This window comes from Sander lucioperca, chromosome 7 (assembly GCF_008315115.2).
Source record: "Sander lucioperca isolate FBNREF2018 chromosome 7, SLUC_FBN_1.2, whole genome shotgun sequence".
Classification (NCBI taxonomy): domain Eukaryota; kingdom Metazoa; phylum Chordata; class Actinopteri; order Perciformes; family Percidae; genus Sander; species Sander lucioperca.
The window spans coordinates 6,874,046-6,890,862 of record NC_050179.1 but is presented as its reverse complement, the minus strand read 5'-3'; the positions used below and the strand labels follow the sequence as shown (position 1 = coordinate 6,890,862).

Genomic DNA, 16,817 nt, shown 5'->3' with positions numbered 1-16,817 from the left:
TGTGCTTTTAACTATTGCCTGCCCGAGGACTACAGATGAGAATTAGCTTTTTCTGGCTAATTAAACGTTATTGATATGCCCTGTCCCTGTCAAATAAAGTAATAAACTAAACTAAACAATCTTCATTCACACCGCTTAGACATGTTCTGATCAATTTGAATAGAGATAAATGTATGACTTAGCTGACAACTAAGAGTCTCCCCATTCAACAACTGACTACATTACAAATTAATGTTAAGCATGGTGATGTCATTATACAGCCACCAGTTGTATACTGTAATTGTGTGTTGTCACTGCAAGAACTGCAACAACACAACCAGTTTCAATTCCTAGCACAACAAAATGGTATGCAATACAAATAACTGCATTATGAATATTAAAATAAGTGTGGGAAAAATAAAAACAAAATATAGCAAAACAATTAAAGATTCCCAGGAACAATATAAAACAGGAAAAATAACTTCTTTTATTTTATTCATGCCACTTAAATGCAGATGGTTTTCGTTCTCTCGGTGCCATCTTGTGTGCATGGCAGTGAATTGCAGTGACAGCATCAGAGTGTAGCAGTACTGAAGTACAGCACACAGTGTCACCCTTGGACCATCCCAGGGCTAAATACTTGATGACCTGAGATATGGGCAACTCAAAGTAACTGCAGGGACAAAGTAGAGAGCGAGAGAATAAAAAGAAGAAAAAAACTATGTTTTTATCAAGAAAGGGGTTTTCTTTACCCTGATGGTAATGCCATCTCTTTTGACTTATTTAGCAGTATCATGCTGGAATACAGGAATCATATAATTGGTGTGTGCCAATATAGAGAAAAAGGTGAATCATGATTCACTTAATATTGCTGGGTTTTGTGGCCTTTTCATATATATGTCTTTGTGTATTACTTTGCTTGCAAGCAGTTTCCAAATGACAGTGGTGCAATAAAGTAGCTGCTTTTACTGACTTTGTCACAATGACATTGAGACCAAGGTTTCACAATGTTTAGTAACACCCTTGAGTCAATTCATTCACCAATCACTTCTTTCAATTTCATTGTGGTCAGGGACAACGGATGGAGTTTTCAGAAAGAATTCTGTTGGTCAATTAGCATTGTCCCCAACAAATAAATGAATAGAAAATAAGCAAAATATATCCAGTTAAAAGTCAAAAATCCATATTTCCTTGAAAAATACTAATGAGTTTGACTTTAACATGCAACAGAGGCCATGTGCTGATGTACTTTTTAGTTTTTCTAACTACGACATAACCCCCCAAGTGTGAGAAGGCAGGCTTGCGTCATTTGTGTCAGCAAAAGCTCCATTTTCTCCACACACACACACACACACACACACACACACACACACACACAAAAAGAACAAGCTGGTATTTTAACATTTATTTATCTGGATCGAGTCATGGAAAGGATCCATTTTTTGCACGAGAAAACACCAGATCAGCATGGACAGGGGACTAAATCTGAGTTAAAAAGATCTGTTTGCAAATGTTACCGGCTTTATACTGTATGGACATACTCTTAATCGAAGCATGGTTATACGTATGTTGATTTTTTATAGACTGTCCACGCAGTGCAGTTGCTCAACACAGCCACTCCCATTCCCCCTGGATCTTATTGTGAATGTGTGCAGTGAGCTGGCTCATTGGACCCTCATGCTGAATGGCCAGCAGGCATTCACTCAGCTTACAGAAGCTCATTAGAACTCTATAGACACACAATTGTGAGGCTCACATTAGAAACTTCCTCCTCTGAGGCACAGACACCGCACACAAAGTGCCAGTTTGCTGCTAAGCTAAGCGCATTGTCTTCCTGATTCATAGAGCTTGGCCCTCCATTCACGATATTAAGTTCGAGTGGTGGAATATCAATTGCGTGTGCAATGGGCCGGTATCCTTTTAAGAGCTTTAGTGGGGTTAAAAAGAGAGAGAAAAGGGATCTCAGTCCGTCTGCAGAGTGCTAGCTTTCAACAGAGCCATTGTGAGGATTCTGAATGAAGGGACCCCTGTTTTTTCCCTCCATTTCTAAAAAGAGATGGACATCAAATACATTCACATGAACTTGCTTCAGGGTGTTTCCAAGACCTACTGTTTAAGAATAGCCTAATTATACCTCCTTCCCCTGGAGAGCTCAATTGGAATCTGACTAATTACGAAGTGGTGAATCTTAATGATGATACGCTCTTAGCGATGCCTTTTAAAATGTACACAGTAGTCGTGTGAGATTGGTTCTACCTAGAATGTTTTTGAATACAGAGAAATATATGATTCTAACAGGAATAAATTATGCTTTCAGTAGCGTTGGTAGTTTTTAGCTGCTCGTAACAACTTTAAAAGTTGCTAAACATTTATTCGTTGCTGAAAGGCTAATTAAAGCGGAAGTGTGGCTGTAAGAATAAACTAAACAAACATGCTCAATGTTATCACTGAAAACATACCTTGACCACATTTAGGGTCCTTTCAAAGTGTAAACAAATACAGTCAATAAAAGCACGGAGAGCCGTCTAGGGTTCCCTCCTGTTCTGTGTCTGTCATATAAACAAATGCCTCTCCACCAAACAAAAAGCCTTGGGGGACTGTCACAGACACTGGTCTATGTGGCGCATGTTACCACACACTCACTACACAAAAGTAGATGCATAGACTTGCTAACACTTCATGTGACAGAGCGCTATGCCTTCTCCACCAGTCTGAGGAATAAAACCTCAAATTTGATTACAAGCAACCTTTGGCTCCCTGGCCATCACACAATAGGCTGAGCTGTCTGGGCCAATTTCCATGCTCAGCATGAGGTATCTACACGCGCAGACTGGCGGTCCCCGCCACCCCCCCACATCCCCGACCAGTGTGGATATGCCTGTTTACTGTGCCTAAACTCTGGGTCTGTCGCCCCTCTTGTTGGACTTCCTATTATGATGCTGAGGATCATTAGTTGCAGTGTGAAAGGTTACACAAGCCTCTCATTGGACACGTTTGTACCAAAACATCAGGACATGCACGAGTGTGTGTTTGTGTGACCATATTTTTCTTTCAGTTGCAATATGCAGCATATACTGACTACACTGACGACTGGCACTGAATAAATATTTAGGTGGTTGAGTCTGCTGCCTGTAGAGATACTGTACATGGATCTCTCAATGCTGACCTAGACTGAATCATATAAATGAAATAAATAAACAAGTCTAAAAGTTACCTGAATTCAACATTTAACGGTTATGAAGGTTGTCTTTAATCCTTAAATAGAGCTTGTCAATGACATGGCGTTTTTCAATATACACTAATGCTGTCATGTTATAGAAAGATTGCTTTTTTTAGAGACACAATGTCAAGACTGCAGTCTGTGAGAATTATATGAAGCACCGTTGTAGCCACAGTTTTAAGATTTTTAATTTTTACACATTCACATTAAAGATTTTAAAATAACAGTTAAAGTGTGCCATATGGAACTATTAATACAAATTCATATTATGCAATTGCATACAATTGAAAAAATGAAAGGTTCACACCAAATTGATTAAGAAATTAAACTTGAATGTACAAAGATAATTCAGTCATCCTGTAAGAGTATGTAAGGTGACACTCCTTAAGAAAAAAAATTCAAATATCAAAGTTTTTTTTCCTTTTATCAGCGTTTTGCACTTTGCTCCTCTTTGAGGAGAAAATATCTTATCTTAAAATTTGATTGCATTACTTTGTCAACCCATATATATTCACACTAACATGGCCTGCTTTTAAATCATTTTGCAGTCAAGAAAACCCTCACAGAGGAATGTTTCTGGAATAAAACAGAAAAAGCACACTGCCAATGAACTGCTCAGGGTTTGAATAAGGCACAATGGGAGGCTGGAGAAAAGAGAAAACTATTTACTACTGGAGAAGACGGTTTGGTGCATGTTAAACTTTGGCCAGCAGTTCATTGTCTCTAGTGTCTATCATTTAATAGGCTAGTTGACATAATGAATGAGCCAGACCCACCTTCTGCCACTCCAGAAAGGCCCCAGCCTTATCTGAATTGAGAACCACATTAGAGCCTCTCAGCCAATCACGACACAGCCCTGTAGCAAAGTGCAGGCCCAAAAGAGGAAGAGCAGAGAACTTTTGTTTTCTTCAGAGTTTAATGAAGTTGGCCTGGTCACTCAAGAAGGGATTATAGAAGAATTTAGTGTCACTGAGCTGTGACTGCTGACGAGGGAACTCAAGTGTTTGGGTCACTGTGTGAACAGGATGGTCTCAGTTCAGAGCTGCACCGGGAGGAATATGGCTGGCTCTCCTCCTGCTTTATCGGGCTTCGGGAACTCTGGAAAGAGTTTTCTTATTGACAATCTGCTGCAGTCACAGACACCTTCAGCCCGTCCAGAAGGGACGGCAGGTGGACACCTGAGACGGGCAGTGTGTGAACGTCCGAGGAGAATCTGGGGCTCTGAGCATGGAGCCTACCAAAGACAGGCCCATAGTCCCCAGCAGGGGAAAGATTTAGGAGGGCCACTTCTGCCACACTCGGGTAAATAAACACATTTTGTATGCAAGCAGACTTTAAACAAAACCTAATATATTTAAATGTTGTGTAGGATTTTAAATGTGAAGCTGTGTGACATAATGACAGCAATGCTGTTGTTTTTTTCCCATACATATTTTATTTCTTCTTTCAAACTTATATTATTGTGAAGGATAAATATTGTTTAACTTGTTTCATAAGTTTTTAGGGTCTAAAGTTGACATGGCATTTTTTTTTACTCGTATAAAATAGGCTAATTTATTTAAGAAAGATTATTTACGGTAACATTGAAATGTCCCTGCTTTTCTTTTGTGAATGTTCCTAGAGTATATTACTGTATACTCCCAAAGTAAAGAAAACTTAAATGCTAAAAAAGTCACTGTTCCATTATCTTTGTGACTATTATTGCCACTGTTCAGCACATCCCCAACCGGCACCGTCAGACACCGCCTACCAAGAGCCTGGGTCTGTCCGAGGTTTCTTCCTAAAAGGGAGTTTTTCCTCGCCACTGTCGCATTAGCCACTGCTAATGCTTGCTCTTGGGGGAATTACTGGAATTGTTGGGTCTTTGTCAATTATAGAGTGTGGTCTAGACCTACTCTATCTGTAAAGTGTCTTGAGATAACTCTTGTTATGATTTGATACTATAAATAAAATTGAATTGAATTATCTTTGAAATGTAACAAAACGTACTGGCATTTAATATAAAATATAATTTACAAAAGTAAAACAGTAACAAATATCACTTTATAACTTTTATATTTCATAACAGATCAAATACTTTCAGTCTTGATAAGAAATAATGACCGCAAAGAAAGATAAGATAAATCAAACATTTAAAATTAGATTAGTATAAACCTGTGCGAACTTTACAATTTCTTTTTTCTAATTTGTTATTATGGCATGTCCATTAATAGAGCCCAATTATTACTTAAGCAATTCATTTTCAAACTGAATAAGTAAATGGTTTCTGTCTCTAAGTGTGGTTTTCAAAAAAGTGTAGCTGTTGAAACATCTAAATAAAAATGCATCTGCATGCATCACCTAAAGTTTAGCCCTGCTGTAAAACTGTAGATAACAAAAATGAGACAAGGGAGGACTCCAAATGCTGTTAAAAGTGGGCAAGGATCCAGATATAGCCCCTTGTAGAGAATACCTGTCTCACCTGGTTACTACATCATATCTGACTTTTCCTATCTCTCTTTGCAGGTGTACTGAGTAGTGTATTCCTGCGGAGCCCGCATTATCTGCTGGCATGCTGCGGTGGGTCCAGCCCCCCTCCTGTCTTCAACAGTGAGTGTTTTATGCCTCATCAGCAATGCCTGAGCTGCTCTCTATGCATTAGCAGCAGGGTCTCCCATGCTTTCCACAGCTAATTACTGATGCAATGCCAAAGAGCTAATTCTCCGCTCAACTCTGCACGGCTCTATTCATAACCATTCACGGCTGTTTAGGATGGGGAAGAGGGGTGGGTTGCAAGGCTTTTAAGAGTCCCTGGGGCCCCCTATTTTGTTCTTGCAAATGCACTTTTACCAGCGCAAATATGCAGAGCTAATAAACATCTTGTCTTCTGTCATATTAAAATTATAATTACCAGGTGTGAATTCTTACTGCTGAATAAGGCAGATTGTTTCAGAGCAGGGCACTCTCTCAGCACATTAATAAGTTTGGTTGTGAATCCCTACAGCTTCGAGTTTAATTTTAGGCTGCATAAAATTCAAAAACATCCAGAAAATCTGTAATTGCAGACTTTCTTCTGAACTGTGCTTGAAATGTTTCAGTTCAAAGAACTTCAGACTTGTGTAGACTAAACTGCACTCTAGCAGTATGAATTAAGACAAGCAGCTGTCTTATTTTGGCACTATCTCACAGCAATTGGAAGTTATTAGTTTCTTCAACCTATGATGCCTGTCAATTGTTGTGGAAAACAGCCCACAGGTCCCTGGAGTCCTCTTAGTAGGTTGACACTTTCCCACAGTGGCCAGCAACACAACAATGCCAAGTCTGGCCGTGACCAATTGGCACTTTCACTCCACCATCCACACGCGACCTCACTGCAATTTTTCACTGCAGCAATGAACTCCGCTAAGCACAAAAAACTCACCCATTTCTCTACAGAAGAGGGCTGGACCAGGAACATCCCCCGGCCATTGTGTGGCTAAAGAGCTTGGTCCGCCAACCCCCCTCTTTTCTCCTGTCCTTCAACTCTCATTCCTGCCCATTGGAGACTTCTTGACTAGGACATAAAGCATTCAATGAAAGTGACTTTTATAGACTTATTTGAGCTCATCTTCACATACAAACTGGCTTCATACCTGCAAGTGAAAAGATTTAGTGTTGGGCCACTGAGCCATCGAGTAATGGCATTTCCATTGAACGGCTTTATTGTTGGTGTCCCACAGGGCTCTATAGTTGGCCCACTAGGATAGACACACACGTTGCCCAGGGATGACCTGGTAATCAGCTATTTAAGTGAAAGCCATTGAGTCCCAATAGAGAAGTGAGAAGCATGTCCAAACCTGTTATGTGCTTCCTAGAGGTGGTCTATGTGCAGATTTGTCGTACAGATTAAAAAGGCAACATTGAATAGATCGGATAAATTGTTCCACTTGACTTTTGTTGTGCGTGCACCTGTGAATGAAGTAGCGTGGGATTGCTCCTCACAGTTCACTAAATCCCTTTTTTCTCAGTTGAAGTGGCTTTCTATTCTCTTTAGTCACCCTCAGTTTGTTAAATTGGACGAATAGAAAAAGAGAAATCAAAAGTGAGTGATAAAGTGAGTGTGACAAAAACAGGCTTGATCTTGAATTGAAAAGATAGGAAATGTTGTTTAGTTGGTAAAATGTGCATATTCCTTGCTGACAGAATTAAATTTAGTCCCTTTAATCAAAGTTGTCTATATCATAAAACATTTGAGAAAATTATCCATAGCCATCTTAGCCAATAACGTGCGATTATATCTCAATTCGCTACACACATCTGTATTTTCTGGCTGTTACTTGTACCTCGTTTAACATGAAGTGACAATTTATTTTCCCCATTCCACAGTCCACCAATGACAACTACTAATCAATGACCCATATCTCACTGATGTTGACAATATAGTAGCTTGGGTCAACACACTGACATTAATATATGTTTTTGTTTTTTTGTTTTAGAGGAAGCAAATATTCGAATGTGGTCTACTGATATAAGTCCTAAAACCCGCAGAGGGATCCTTAGGAGGGCTGTTTTCTCTGAAGAACAACGGAAGGAGCTGGAGAGAACTTTTCGAAGACAGAAATACATCAGCAAGACAGACCGGAACAAACTTGCAGCGGATCTCAGTCTCAAGGAGTCACAGGTAATCAAGGAGGAATTACCTAATTTTTGCCTGATTAATCTCTGAAAAGACCTGAAACAGAAAACTACAACTGTGTACATCCTTAGACATATTTAGTTTTACAGCTCAGATGTAACAGGGGGTGAAAAATTGATGGACTACATAGATTAAACTAAACGCCTCTCCATTCTCCTAATGCTTCAGGTAAAGATTTGGTTCCAGAACCGCAGAATGAAGTGGAGGAACTGTAAGGAAAAGGAGGTTCATAACACTCGCTCCCCAATGGATGAGCTCATGGCACGAGGTCTCGCTCAGGAAGAGGAAGAACCATCACAGAATCACTCTGTCCAAAAAACAGAGAGATCACCACCACAAAAGAGCGTCAGGGACACATGAGAGGCTGGAATAAGTGGAAAGTAAACCAATGACTTTCTCAAATCCACAAAACCTCTAATAGGGCTACAGTACTGCGAGGATGTTAAAAATATGTGGATGGATTACACTGTCTTTGATGACTAACACCAATAATATTAACTTTCCAATGCATGTAACTGTCTTGTTGTATCAAACTGAATTAGGTTTAACTGTTGGATCAATTATCTAATTGTGTTTCACTGGCTTCAGTAAGCAATTTATTGGTTATTACACTGACAAGTCTTTCCAGGAAATATTCCCACTCTTCGATTGCCACTGCAATCAGTTAAACGCACAAATGAGTCACTTGATTTAATTAATTTACATATCATGTTTTGATCAGCTTTACAGTAATACTCTGCTCATAATCCAAAAGTTAAGTAAAATTTCACTTGGTATATTTTGTAAATATTTTTTTCATGATCATGAAGGCATAGATCAATTGTAAATAAATGAATTTCCACATTACTTATTCTTAGTGTGTTGGGCTGTCTGGAGCAAAACCATGTCCATGTTAACACTACTATAAACCATCTACCATGTCTATAAATATATAGAGCTATATTTTTCTCACCATTAACAAGAAGATGACCAAAAACAATTATGAAGTATGACCTCATTTTTATTTTTTGACCTTTTCATGCTCAATGCTCAAACGCTAACGTGTTTAATTACCTAAAAACACTAATACTGCAAGAGGCACGCACAATTCTCTACAGTAAATGCACACATTACAGTACAGTAAGAACATGTGTGGTTCAAAGCAAATGAGAAACAAAGACTATTTTATAGCCAGCCAAATTTTTAAAATACTAAAGTAGACTGCTTTGCTATCACTATTAACAGTCCAGTCCAGGAAGGATGGTGCATTTCAGGATCTGGAGATAATTTTTTACTTTGTTGGAGTCTCTGCGGAAGCAGTAGAGTAGGTCATGATGGTCCACTGAGTTGAGTTCTCCTTGTTTGTAGAAGGTAAAGGCAGAAGAGGGGACCAAACTCTCAGGAGAGATGTAACCCATAGTGTTACCAAGCACTCCCAATAGCTTCATCTGAGGTAGAAAGAAGAGACATTGAAGGTACATAATTAATTATTTCAAGGAATGCATGAAGGTACACAGTATGTCACAGAAACAAAAAACCCAACTTGAATTAAGTGATACATTACATTGAATGTGAAATATTGCAAATAACCTTAGATAGATAGCTAGATAGATAGATAGATAGATAGATAGATAGAGTACTTTACTAATCCCAGCAGTGAATCTGTATTAGTTAGCTAATAATCACTTTTAGATATGACCACTAGGGACGCATGATATTTAACTTTGGCTAAGGTCAATATCGATATATACACAACCTTTTTTTATTTCACTGAAGAGAACACTGTGAAAGTTCCCTTATTTGATAGCTCCTCGGTCCTCGGCTGAACCGGAAGTCGTTCTGTCCCACCTTCGTGAAGGCCGTCTCAAAGCCATAATTTCTGCCCCGAGGAGTGAGAATCGAGCATCGAGGAGGGATCATTGAGGAGCTATAAGCGAGGATACATGAGAGCAGCCTTCCCTGAAGCCGTGCAGCTGAAAGAGTTGCTAACTGAGCCCATACAGCTGATAATTTCATGTGACGCTTGAGAGGAAAGGACGTCTCATCCATCTAAAACACATTTGCTCATTTCCTCTCTCCTCCCATGATTTCCCCGCGTCTCTCCCGTGCTTCCTCGGTGGGCTTGACTAAAACGCGAGGAAGGGAGGCAAGTGGAGGAGCCGGGAATGCAATTTAGTGACCTGGGATGCAGCCCAAGTCTCTGTTACCCTATTACTCTCATTTGTTGTAGATACAGACATAAAACAAGACACTCAAGATGAATTCTACCATAAATGTATACTTTTACATATGTAGACATAGACATTCACCCCTGAAAAATAAGTAAATTATTTCACTTGGGGGAGAATAAATGATATGCCAGTGCCACATTTTTTTGGCAAAACAAAACCACACACACACACACACACACACACACACACACACACACACACACACACACACACACACACCAGTACCACCCTAACACACTCAATGGCAGCTAGACAGAAATATTCATCAGTTGTTGACATCAGGCCACTTTTGCTCATCGGACCGATGCAGATGTATAAAAAAATGTATTAACATCAGCCGACAAGATGTGATTGCTGATATACTGTGCATCCCTAATGACCACACACATATCTACAACCATTAGTGGGTCCTTACCTTCTCAGCCATTATTGCCACTCCCTCCCTCAGCTCATGCACCATATCACTGATCTCCAGTGCCTTGCTGTAGCTGTGGTCGTTGAAGTTTTGATTCTGATCCTGAGACATGCTCCTGTGGAGTTGAGACAGGGGGTCACTCCAGGCTGCCAGCAGACTCAGGATCACATCTGTCAGTTGTTCTCGCTGCACATTAAAGAGTTTTTTTAAATAAATTGGTGGTAAAGTACATCTTAATATAATCTGTCTGGATGAAGTGACATCACTTATGCACATACTGATAAGCATGAGTAGCCATGACCATATGTAAAATTATTAATCACAATGAACGCTCACCCCTAGCCTTTGTGCATTCTCCTTATCGTCTGGTGTTAGTATGCCATATGTGTGGCACTTGTGTTTTCCTAGGACGTTCTTCCTGGGAAAGAAATATTGCTCCTGTGAAGACGAACACACATATCACACTGATATCAGGGCTTGAAAAATAGCCAAATCAATCAAGGGTGATTGATGATGGCTGAATGGCGGTCGAAGGGTTGATGGATGGTGATGGATGATCGATGTCAGAGCTGAAATAAAAGAACTCACAAGTTCAGAGTGCAGATCACTGGAGATGCCATGCATTCTTGAAGACTGTTGTATGACCCTCTCAAAGAGATCTGCCAGGGAAGGAGCATGGCATCCAGCCTGTCCATAGGCACAGATCGGGGCAGTGACAACCCTCATGGAAAGCTCCATGTAGACTAGTGTAAGAACAGCAAACGAAACTGAGGGGGGAAAAAATCGTAGTCACCAAAAAACATAGAAAAACATATAAATAAAAACATGTATTTAATTTTGTCATATTGCCATCTTACCCTTGTCCATGATTTCTGTCTTGCAGTGGCGAACCAGATGAGTGGAGCTCTTTTCCCACCAGAGCTACTATTGTGGAAACTAATTCATTCAGTGATGACGTTGCTGATTAAACAAATTGGTTTATACATGATAAAAATGTGATCATAAGCTTTGCTCTGTTAACTGCTCAGCCGAGAGCAGACAAAGCTAACCCAGGCGGAAAAAGTACTACGCACTGTAGACTGACTTGGGCAATTTATCAATTTAAAGTTATGAACATTAGTGACTGGGATAAATAAAAAAACTTGCATTTCTTTGTGCTCAGCTCTTAGTGTGTAATAAGTTTTTAAAAAAAAATCAACTAATCAACAAAAGCAGATGATGCCCCAGGCTGTCTACATGCAACTAAATTAAATGGTCCTTATAAATGGCCCATGTCTTATGTTAGCAGTACATAAAAAGTGTGATAAATAAAATTACAAACTCATACATTTGAAATCATTACAGCCTAAATGGGGCAGCCAACAATATTTAATCACTTAAAATAATTCAGCATTTTAACATTTATTTTAAACTATAAGACAGCTTATCAACTCTCAGGAGGACAACATAAAAATGAATAGTATCACAAACGAGTATACAATAAGCCTATTGTTCAACAACCCTAGCTAGAACTGTTCAGCATGTCAGTGCAAACGAGGCTATTTAAATGTAAAGTGAGTGATTTATCTTCTCATTAGCGCTACATAGTATGGCCAAGACCACAGGCCACCAACAGTGAATAAGTCATGAGTCATTCTACAGTTTTACTTCTTATACAGAGCCACTTTCCACATTATATGATCATTTGTAAATGCAATGCACACAATTATAAAGTCAAGTTTTTAGGCAAAAGGGATAAAAGCCACATTGAATTGAATGCTTGGATTTGTTTTTATATTGCATTGTACATCATCTCTGAACCCATTTTAATACTTGCAATGAAAAGGAGGCATGATACAATAATAGTGAACCAGTGCTCTGTCTCCATTAGTGTGCCACCTTGTGGAGAAATGAGTGATGAATAAAGAGGGCAACCCTATCATGACTCCTGCCCTTTGCTGTATAAAGAATGTCATTGGTGTCACTATAAAGGACTAAGCAGTACGTTCAACAAAATTGTTACGGTTAAACATTCTTAAACATTACACATACGATAGTATAGTTTTGCAGAACAAACATTTTATTGTCATCTTTTTCCACATAACATACACATAAAAAAGATGTCATAAATACACCAATATCCTTATAGAAAATAGAATCTACAATCAATTTACATTAATTAATACTATGTACAGGTTTGAGTGCATTCTATTACTGTGTGCTGTCAGAGCAGTGATGAGAAAGTGACCTGCTGAGGGAGGCAACGGTGTTGATGTCCAGCTCTGTTCTTATATCCCTTCAGCTTACTTCACAAATTCTCACTGGATCTCATAATTCCTCCTTGACTTGGTCTTAAATCATATGTGTTTTAGGTGTGGAATAATATAAGTCTGTTGCTTATTTGTTTTATGTGAATTTTCTCATACTGCTGTCTTGACCAGGAGTCCCTCGTGAAAGAGATTCAGAATATCAATGGGAATACTCCTGGTAAAAGTAAAGTAAATCAATAAAATAAAAAAATAAAAATTCATATGTGAGTCTACACTTCAAACACAGATTCAGAGCCCCAGTTTTTACATCTAAGTATCAATCCATTCAACATCTGTAGTGCTTCCACTTGCGAGTGGCCACTGCAATGTTTATGTCTTTTTTGTGCCAAGGGAAGAGACTGGTAAGAGCAAGGGTGCCATCAGGCTGCACGGAACCAGTCAGCACATAAAGCTGTGACCGTCCGGGGCGCAAAAGCGTATTGGCACACTGAAGGTTGATGAGGAGCCACTGCTGGAGTAGGTGTTGGGTGTCATAAGGAAGGAGAGGTCCCTGACGAATAAACTCAACACGGCCCTCCACATCAAACTCTGGCTCTCCCATGGGTAGGCGACGACGGTGAAGTTTGGCAGTCACAGCTGTGAAGAAGAGAAAAAACAATGAATCATCTGGTTCGGAAAATGACACACAATTGTGGAAAAAAAAACATGCCCATACTGGATACACATCAACAAGCAACAGTGTATTGAAATAATTCTGAAACGTACCAAAGTCATGCTGGCAAAAAGCATCCAGGACTGTTTTCATGGCAGGAGCTACATCCACAGACGGACAGTTTTGGCAGGCAGGTTTGGGTAAATCTGTAATAACAAATTAAACATAATTTAACAAAACTGTAGGGCATGTACAGTAATTATAGGAAATCTAAAAGAGAAGCACTTGGTAGTCCATTCTGCCAATGGGATGACAAAGCAGTAAAGTAAAACAAAGTCTGTGGGCCATGCATACCTTTTGCAATGTGGGCAAATTTTGCGTGAGGAGTAAGGCACATGTCTTCCTCAGTCGGAAAGCGGTCACAATCAAGTTCCTCGGGCCATGGGTGACCCTGGCAGGCGAGCACCGGAGCACAGCTGTCCCTCACTGCCACACACAGACTACGGCATGGCTGAATAAAACTAAAAGAAGGAATGACAAGATGTTACACAATGAATGCAAAATGACTGCAATAATGATGAAAACAAAAACTCAATGTTATACACATTTGTATTTTGTTTAGTATATTTCACAGAAAACAGTAAAAATAACAAGAAATGTAAAATCTCCTTACGTGTCAAGACAGACGGGGGCAATGAGGGAGCAGAGGAAGGCCTGGGCTTGAGGGTGGCAGCCTGTCTGCAGCATGGGCCTCCAGTCCTCTGAACGTGGCACCACCTCACCTTCCAGGTTGCTGTGACCCAAGAAGTTAGGCAGCCGCATCTCAGAGTATCCAACATCCTTGCAGACTTTCATCTGGTTGGGGATAGCGACGCAACGAGTGGACTGACCCATGTCAAATGCCATTAAAGGACATGCCATAGCCAGGAGAGCCATGGTAAAGAACACAGCCATACTGAAGGTTTGACAAAATCCAGTGAGTCCACAGGGTAGATAGATGAGCTTTTACTGAGGTTGCTTGTTGTCAGAAGTGTCTTCTGTCCTTGAATGGCTTTGTAGCTGCTGCTGCTTTTTTTATATTCGCAGAAAGATCAGCCAGCCCCATCAGTCTGTAAGTCTGTTATCAACTACCTATCAAAGACGCAGAGACGATGTGTTTGGAGACAACAGCTTTTTTTGTGACGACTGCAGACAGAGGGTGGGTAATAAGCAGATGGAGGGTGTGTGTGAGGGGGAGAAGGGAGGGGGGACAATGGGCAATCACAACCCAGCTTTCATTGACTAAAGCCTAGTCACAGAATCTGCTCTGTTTGTTTTTATAGGTCCAGGAGGTAGAAAAAGAATTATGTGAACACCTCATTGAAGGTAACTTAAATTCTAACTCTTGGTGTTAAAAACATACAATATGCGGCAGACTAAAGTGCTGCTACTTGGCAGGCAATTTTCGCAGTGTTTGCAATAGTGACTCAGTTACCTTAAAAGTCAATGTGTTATTTTGTCCACTCCCTATATTATATTTGCTTTGAGCACAATATAAAATGATGCCACTTTGTTGCATTGGCTATGTAAAAACAACCAAATCCCATAAATAGTCTTTGCTCAGGGTCACAAAATGCATCACTGAAAATTCCTTTGGAAATAAAGGTGAGTTTTTTTGTAGACAGACAGGCAGTCTCCTTCATATTGCCAGTCTCTTTCATGTGTCCCTGCTTCCTAATTGGAGGGTTTCATCGGCAGAGCCTCCAGTTCTCATTAGCAACGCAGCGTCTCTTTTGGCTCACCTGGCTTTGATCTCCCAGTAACACAAACTCAGAACCACATGCAAAATACTATTAGCCCACCTCTTTGGCTTATTGGTTTGAAGCATCAGTAGCAATGAAATGATTGCATCATCAGCCACTGTACATGGAACTCAACACAATTTTTTTATTTAACCTTTATTTTACCAGGGAAAAAAATCACACTGAGATTAAAATCTCTTTTACAAGTGACCCCTGGCCAAGAAGTCAGCACATAAAAATACACTTTAACATACAACAAATAACAGACAGACAGACAGGAATGGACAGCAATAAGAAATAAGAAATAAAAACAGAAAATCTGTGATATAGTATTGAAAATGTTTCTATAAGGCCATATACATGCATTTCTTTCAGACAAGATATCAATAACTTTCATTTGAATGGTACTAATTAACCAGAGCAACATGCAACATTTGCTGTCATAATATGCCAATATCCCATTCAGGACATCAGAGATGTCATCCTTAGATGCAGACCAGGGGCACAGACAGAAATGCTAATTTGTCTCGTTCTCTCTGTCTCGTGTATTCGAGCCACAATTTAACAATAGAACTACATTACATAATCATAGTATTTGTTTGGATGTCGTCTGTCTCCAGATTTAGATGTATATCTGGGGCTGATGCCTCTGGGCCCCTGGAGGACTTTCCCTCATGAATCAGAGGTCTCTATCCCACCCAGCCTGCCATGGTCATTGTGTAGTCAGACATGCCAAAGCAAACCCCATTCTAGATAGCCCAAGTCTCATTTCTGTGCCTGTATACCAGCCCTGTCTGCAGCCAGCAAGAGCCCTCCATCGGCCCCAGCCAAGCCAACTTTTACAGCCTGATCTGATGAGTAGAGGCTGGTTCCAGTTCGGGTAGACGAGTATAGCCCGTAAGAGAGGACTAACTGGGCAATTAGAGTCACAGACCAATTTAGGAGAACAATAGGTCCACGCATTTAACAAGCTCCCCCTGCCAGGAGCCCAGCAGGGGTCTGTTGTTGGGCCTAATGGCTGCCCTGTAGACACTGTGTCTGTCTTGGTAATGTGTTGCCTCCCCCTGCCTGAGTTAATGAGAAGGTAATAAAAGTATGAGCTGAATGGTTGGGCACCTGTCTGTCAAACATATCTCACCTCTAAAATATTATCTTGCTACAGGTTCAAAGTCAACATATTCACTGGATCTAGGCATTGGCTTCTTTGCTAGTGCACGACATCCTGCTCCAATTCTATATGAAGCAGGTTGGGCTAACTATCTGACCAATTCAACATTTAAAATCACATTGTATTTCACCATACAAAACAAATATTACTCTTCATAGTTTTTGTACTTGGCAATTAAGCTCTTCTGATTCAGCACTACCAGAAGTTACACTAGGACCAGTACTTAAGTGGAAATCCACCCTAAAAATATTTTATTGCCATCATATACACCTCCGTTTTAATGTGAATTAGCATCCTAAGCATGGCTATGAGCTTTCATAATTATCTTGCTATACACTGAACCAAAACATAACTTGTCAATGCTTCTCTCTACAGGTGCAAAGTAAATATAGTCACTAGATTTAGGAATTGCCTTTGCTAGTGCAAGACATCCTGCTCAAATATATTTATATTTAGCAAAATAGCTTTCTGTGTCACATTACAATAGGC

At 39.9% G+C, this 16,817-nt stretch overlaps 3 protein-coding genes across 3 annotated transcripts; 1 reads left to right on the top strand and 2 right to left on the bottom strand.

The window, feature by feature from the left end:
• The first annotated feature begins 4,093 nt into the window (after window positions 1-4,093).
• On the top strand, window positions 4,094-8,659 carry dbx2 (developing brain homeobox 2). Its single transcript, XM_031283270.2, has 4 exons — window positions 4,094-4,501; window positions 5,705-5,788; window positions 7,654-7,838; window positions 8,022-8,659. The coding sequence occupies exons 1-4, from the start codon at window positions 4,225-4,227 to the stop codon at window positions 8,211-8,213; spliced, it is 738 nt and encodes a 245-aa protein (XP_031139130.1). The 5' UTR covers window positions 4,094-4,224; the 3' UTR covers window positions 8,214-8,659.
• A 209-nt stretch (window positions 8,660-8,868) lies between these two features.
• On the bottom strand, window positions 8,869-11,345 carry LOC116038578 (prolactin-like). Its single transcript, XM_031283091.2, has 5 exons — window positions 11,336-11,345; window positions 11,067-11,245; window positions 10,815-10,916; window positions 10,479-10,664; window positions 8,869-9,280 (listed from the first exon to the last, which is right to left on the bottom strand). Exons 1-5 carry the CDS (start codon window positions 11,343-11,345, stop codon window positions 9,071-9,073), a joined length of 687 nt encoding a protein of 228 aa, XP_031138951.1. The 3' UTR covers window positions 8,869-9,070.
• A 1,224-nt stretch (window positions 11,346-12,569) lies between these two features.
• On the bottom strand, window positions 12,570-14,333 carry szl (sizzled). Its single transcript, XM_031283157.2, has 4 exons — window positions 14,053-14,333; window positions 13,734-13,900; window positions 13,493-13,585; window positions 12,570-13,363 (listed from the first exon to the last, which is right to left on the bottom strand). Exons 1-4 carry the CDS (start codon window positions 14,331-14,333, stop codon window positions 13,053-13,055), a joined length of 852 nt encoding a protein of 283 aa, XP_031139017.1. The 3' UTR covers window positions 12,570-13,052.
• Between the last annotated feature and the right edge of the window lie 2,484 nt (window positions 14,334-16,817).

Bases quoted from the DNA above. Each gene is read 5' to 3' on its own strand.
- dbx2 (XM_031283270.2), top strand. From the start codon at position 4,225: ATGGTCTCAGTTCAGAGCTGCACCGGGAGGAATATGGCTGGCTCTCCT. The intron at 4,502-5,704 runs GTAAATAAACAC...CTCTCTTTGCAG, and splicing joins GCCACTTCTGCCACACTCGG to GTGTACTGAGTAGTGTATTC. The intron at 7,839-8,021 runs GTAATCAAGGAG...CTAATGCTTCAG, and splicing joins TCAGTCTCAAGGAGTCACAG to GTAAAGATTTGGTTCCAGAA.
- szl (XM_031283157.2), bottom strand. From the start codon at position 14,333: ATGGCTGTGTTCTTTACCATGGCTCTCCTGGCTATGGCATGTCCTTTA. The intron at 13,901-14,052 runs GTAAGGAGATTT...TCCTTCTTTTAG, and splicing joins GCCCCCGTCTGTCTTGACAC to TTTTATTCAGCCATGCCGTA. The intron at 13,586-13,733 runs GTATGCATGGCC...TTGTTATTACAG, and splicing joins ATTTGCCCACATTGCAAAAG to ATTTACCCAAACCTGCCTGC.
- LOC116038578 (XM_031283091.2), bottom strand. The intron at 10,917-11,066 runs GTGAGTTCTTTT...TCGTCTTCACAG, and splicing joins GTGATCTGCACTCTGAACTT to GAGCAATATTTCTTTCCCAG. The intron at 9,281-10,478 runs GTAAGGACCCAC...TTTCTACCTCAG, and splicing joins TGGCAATAATGGCTGAGAAG to ATGAAGCTATTGGGAGTGCT.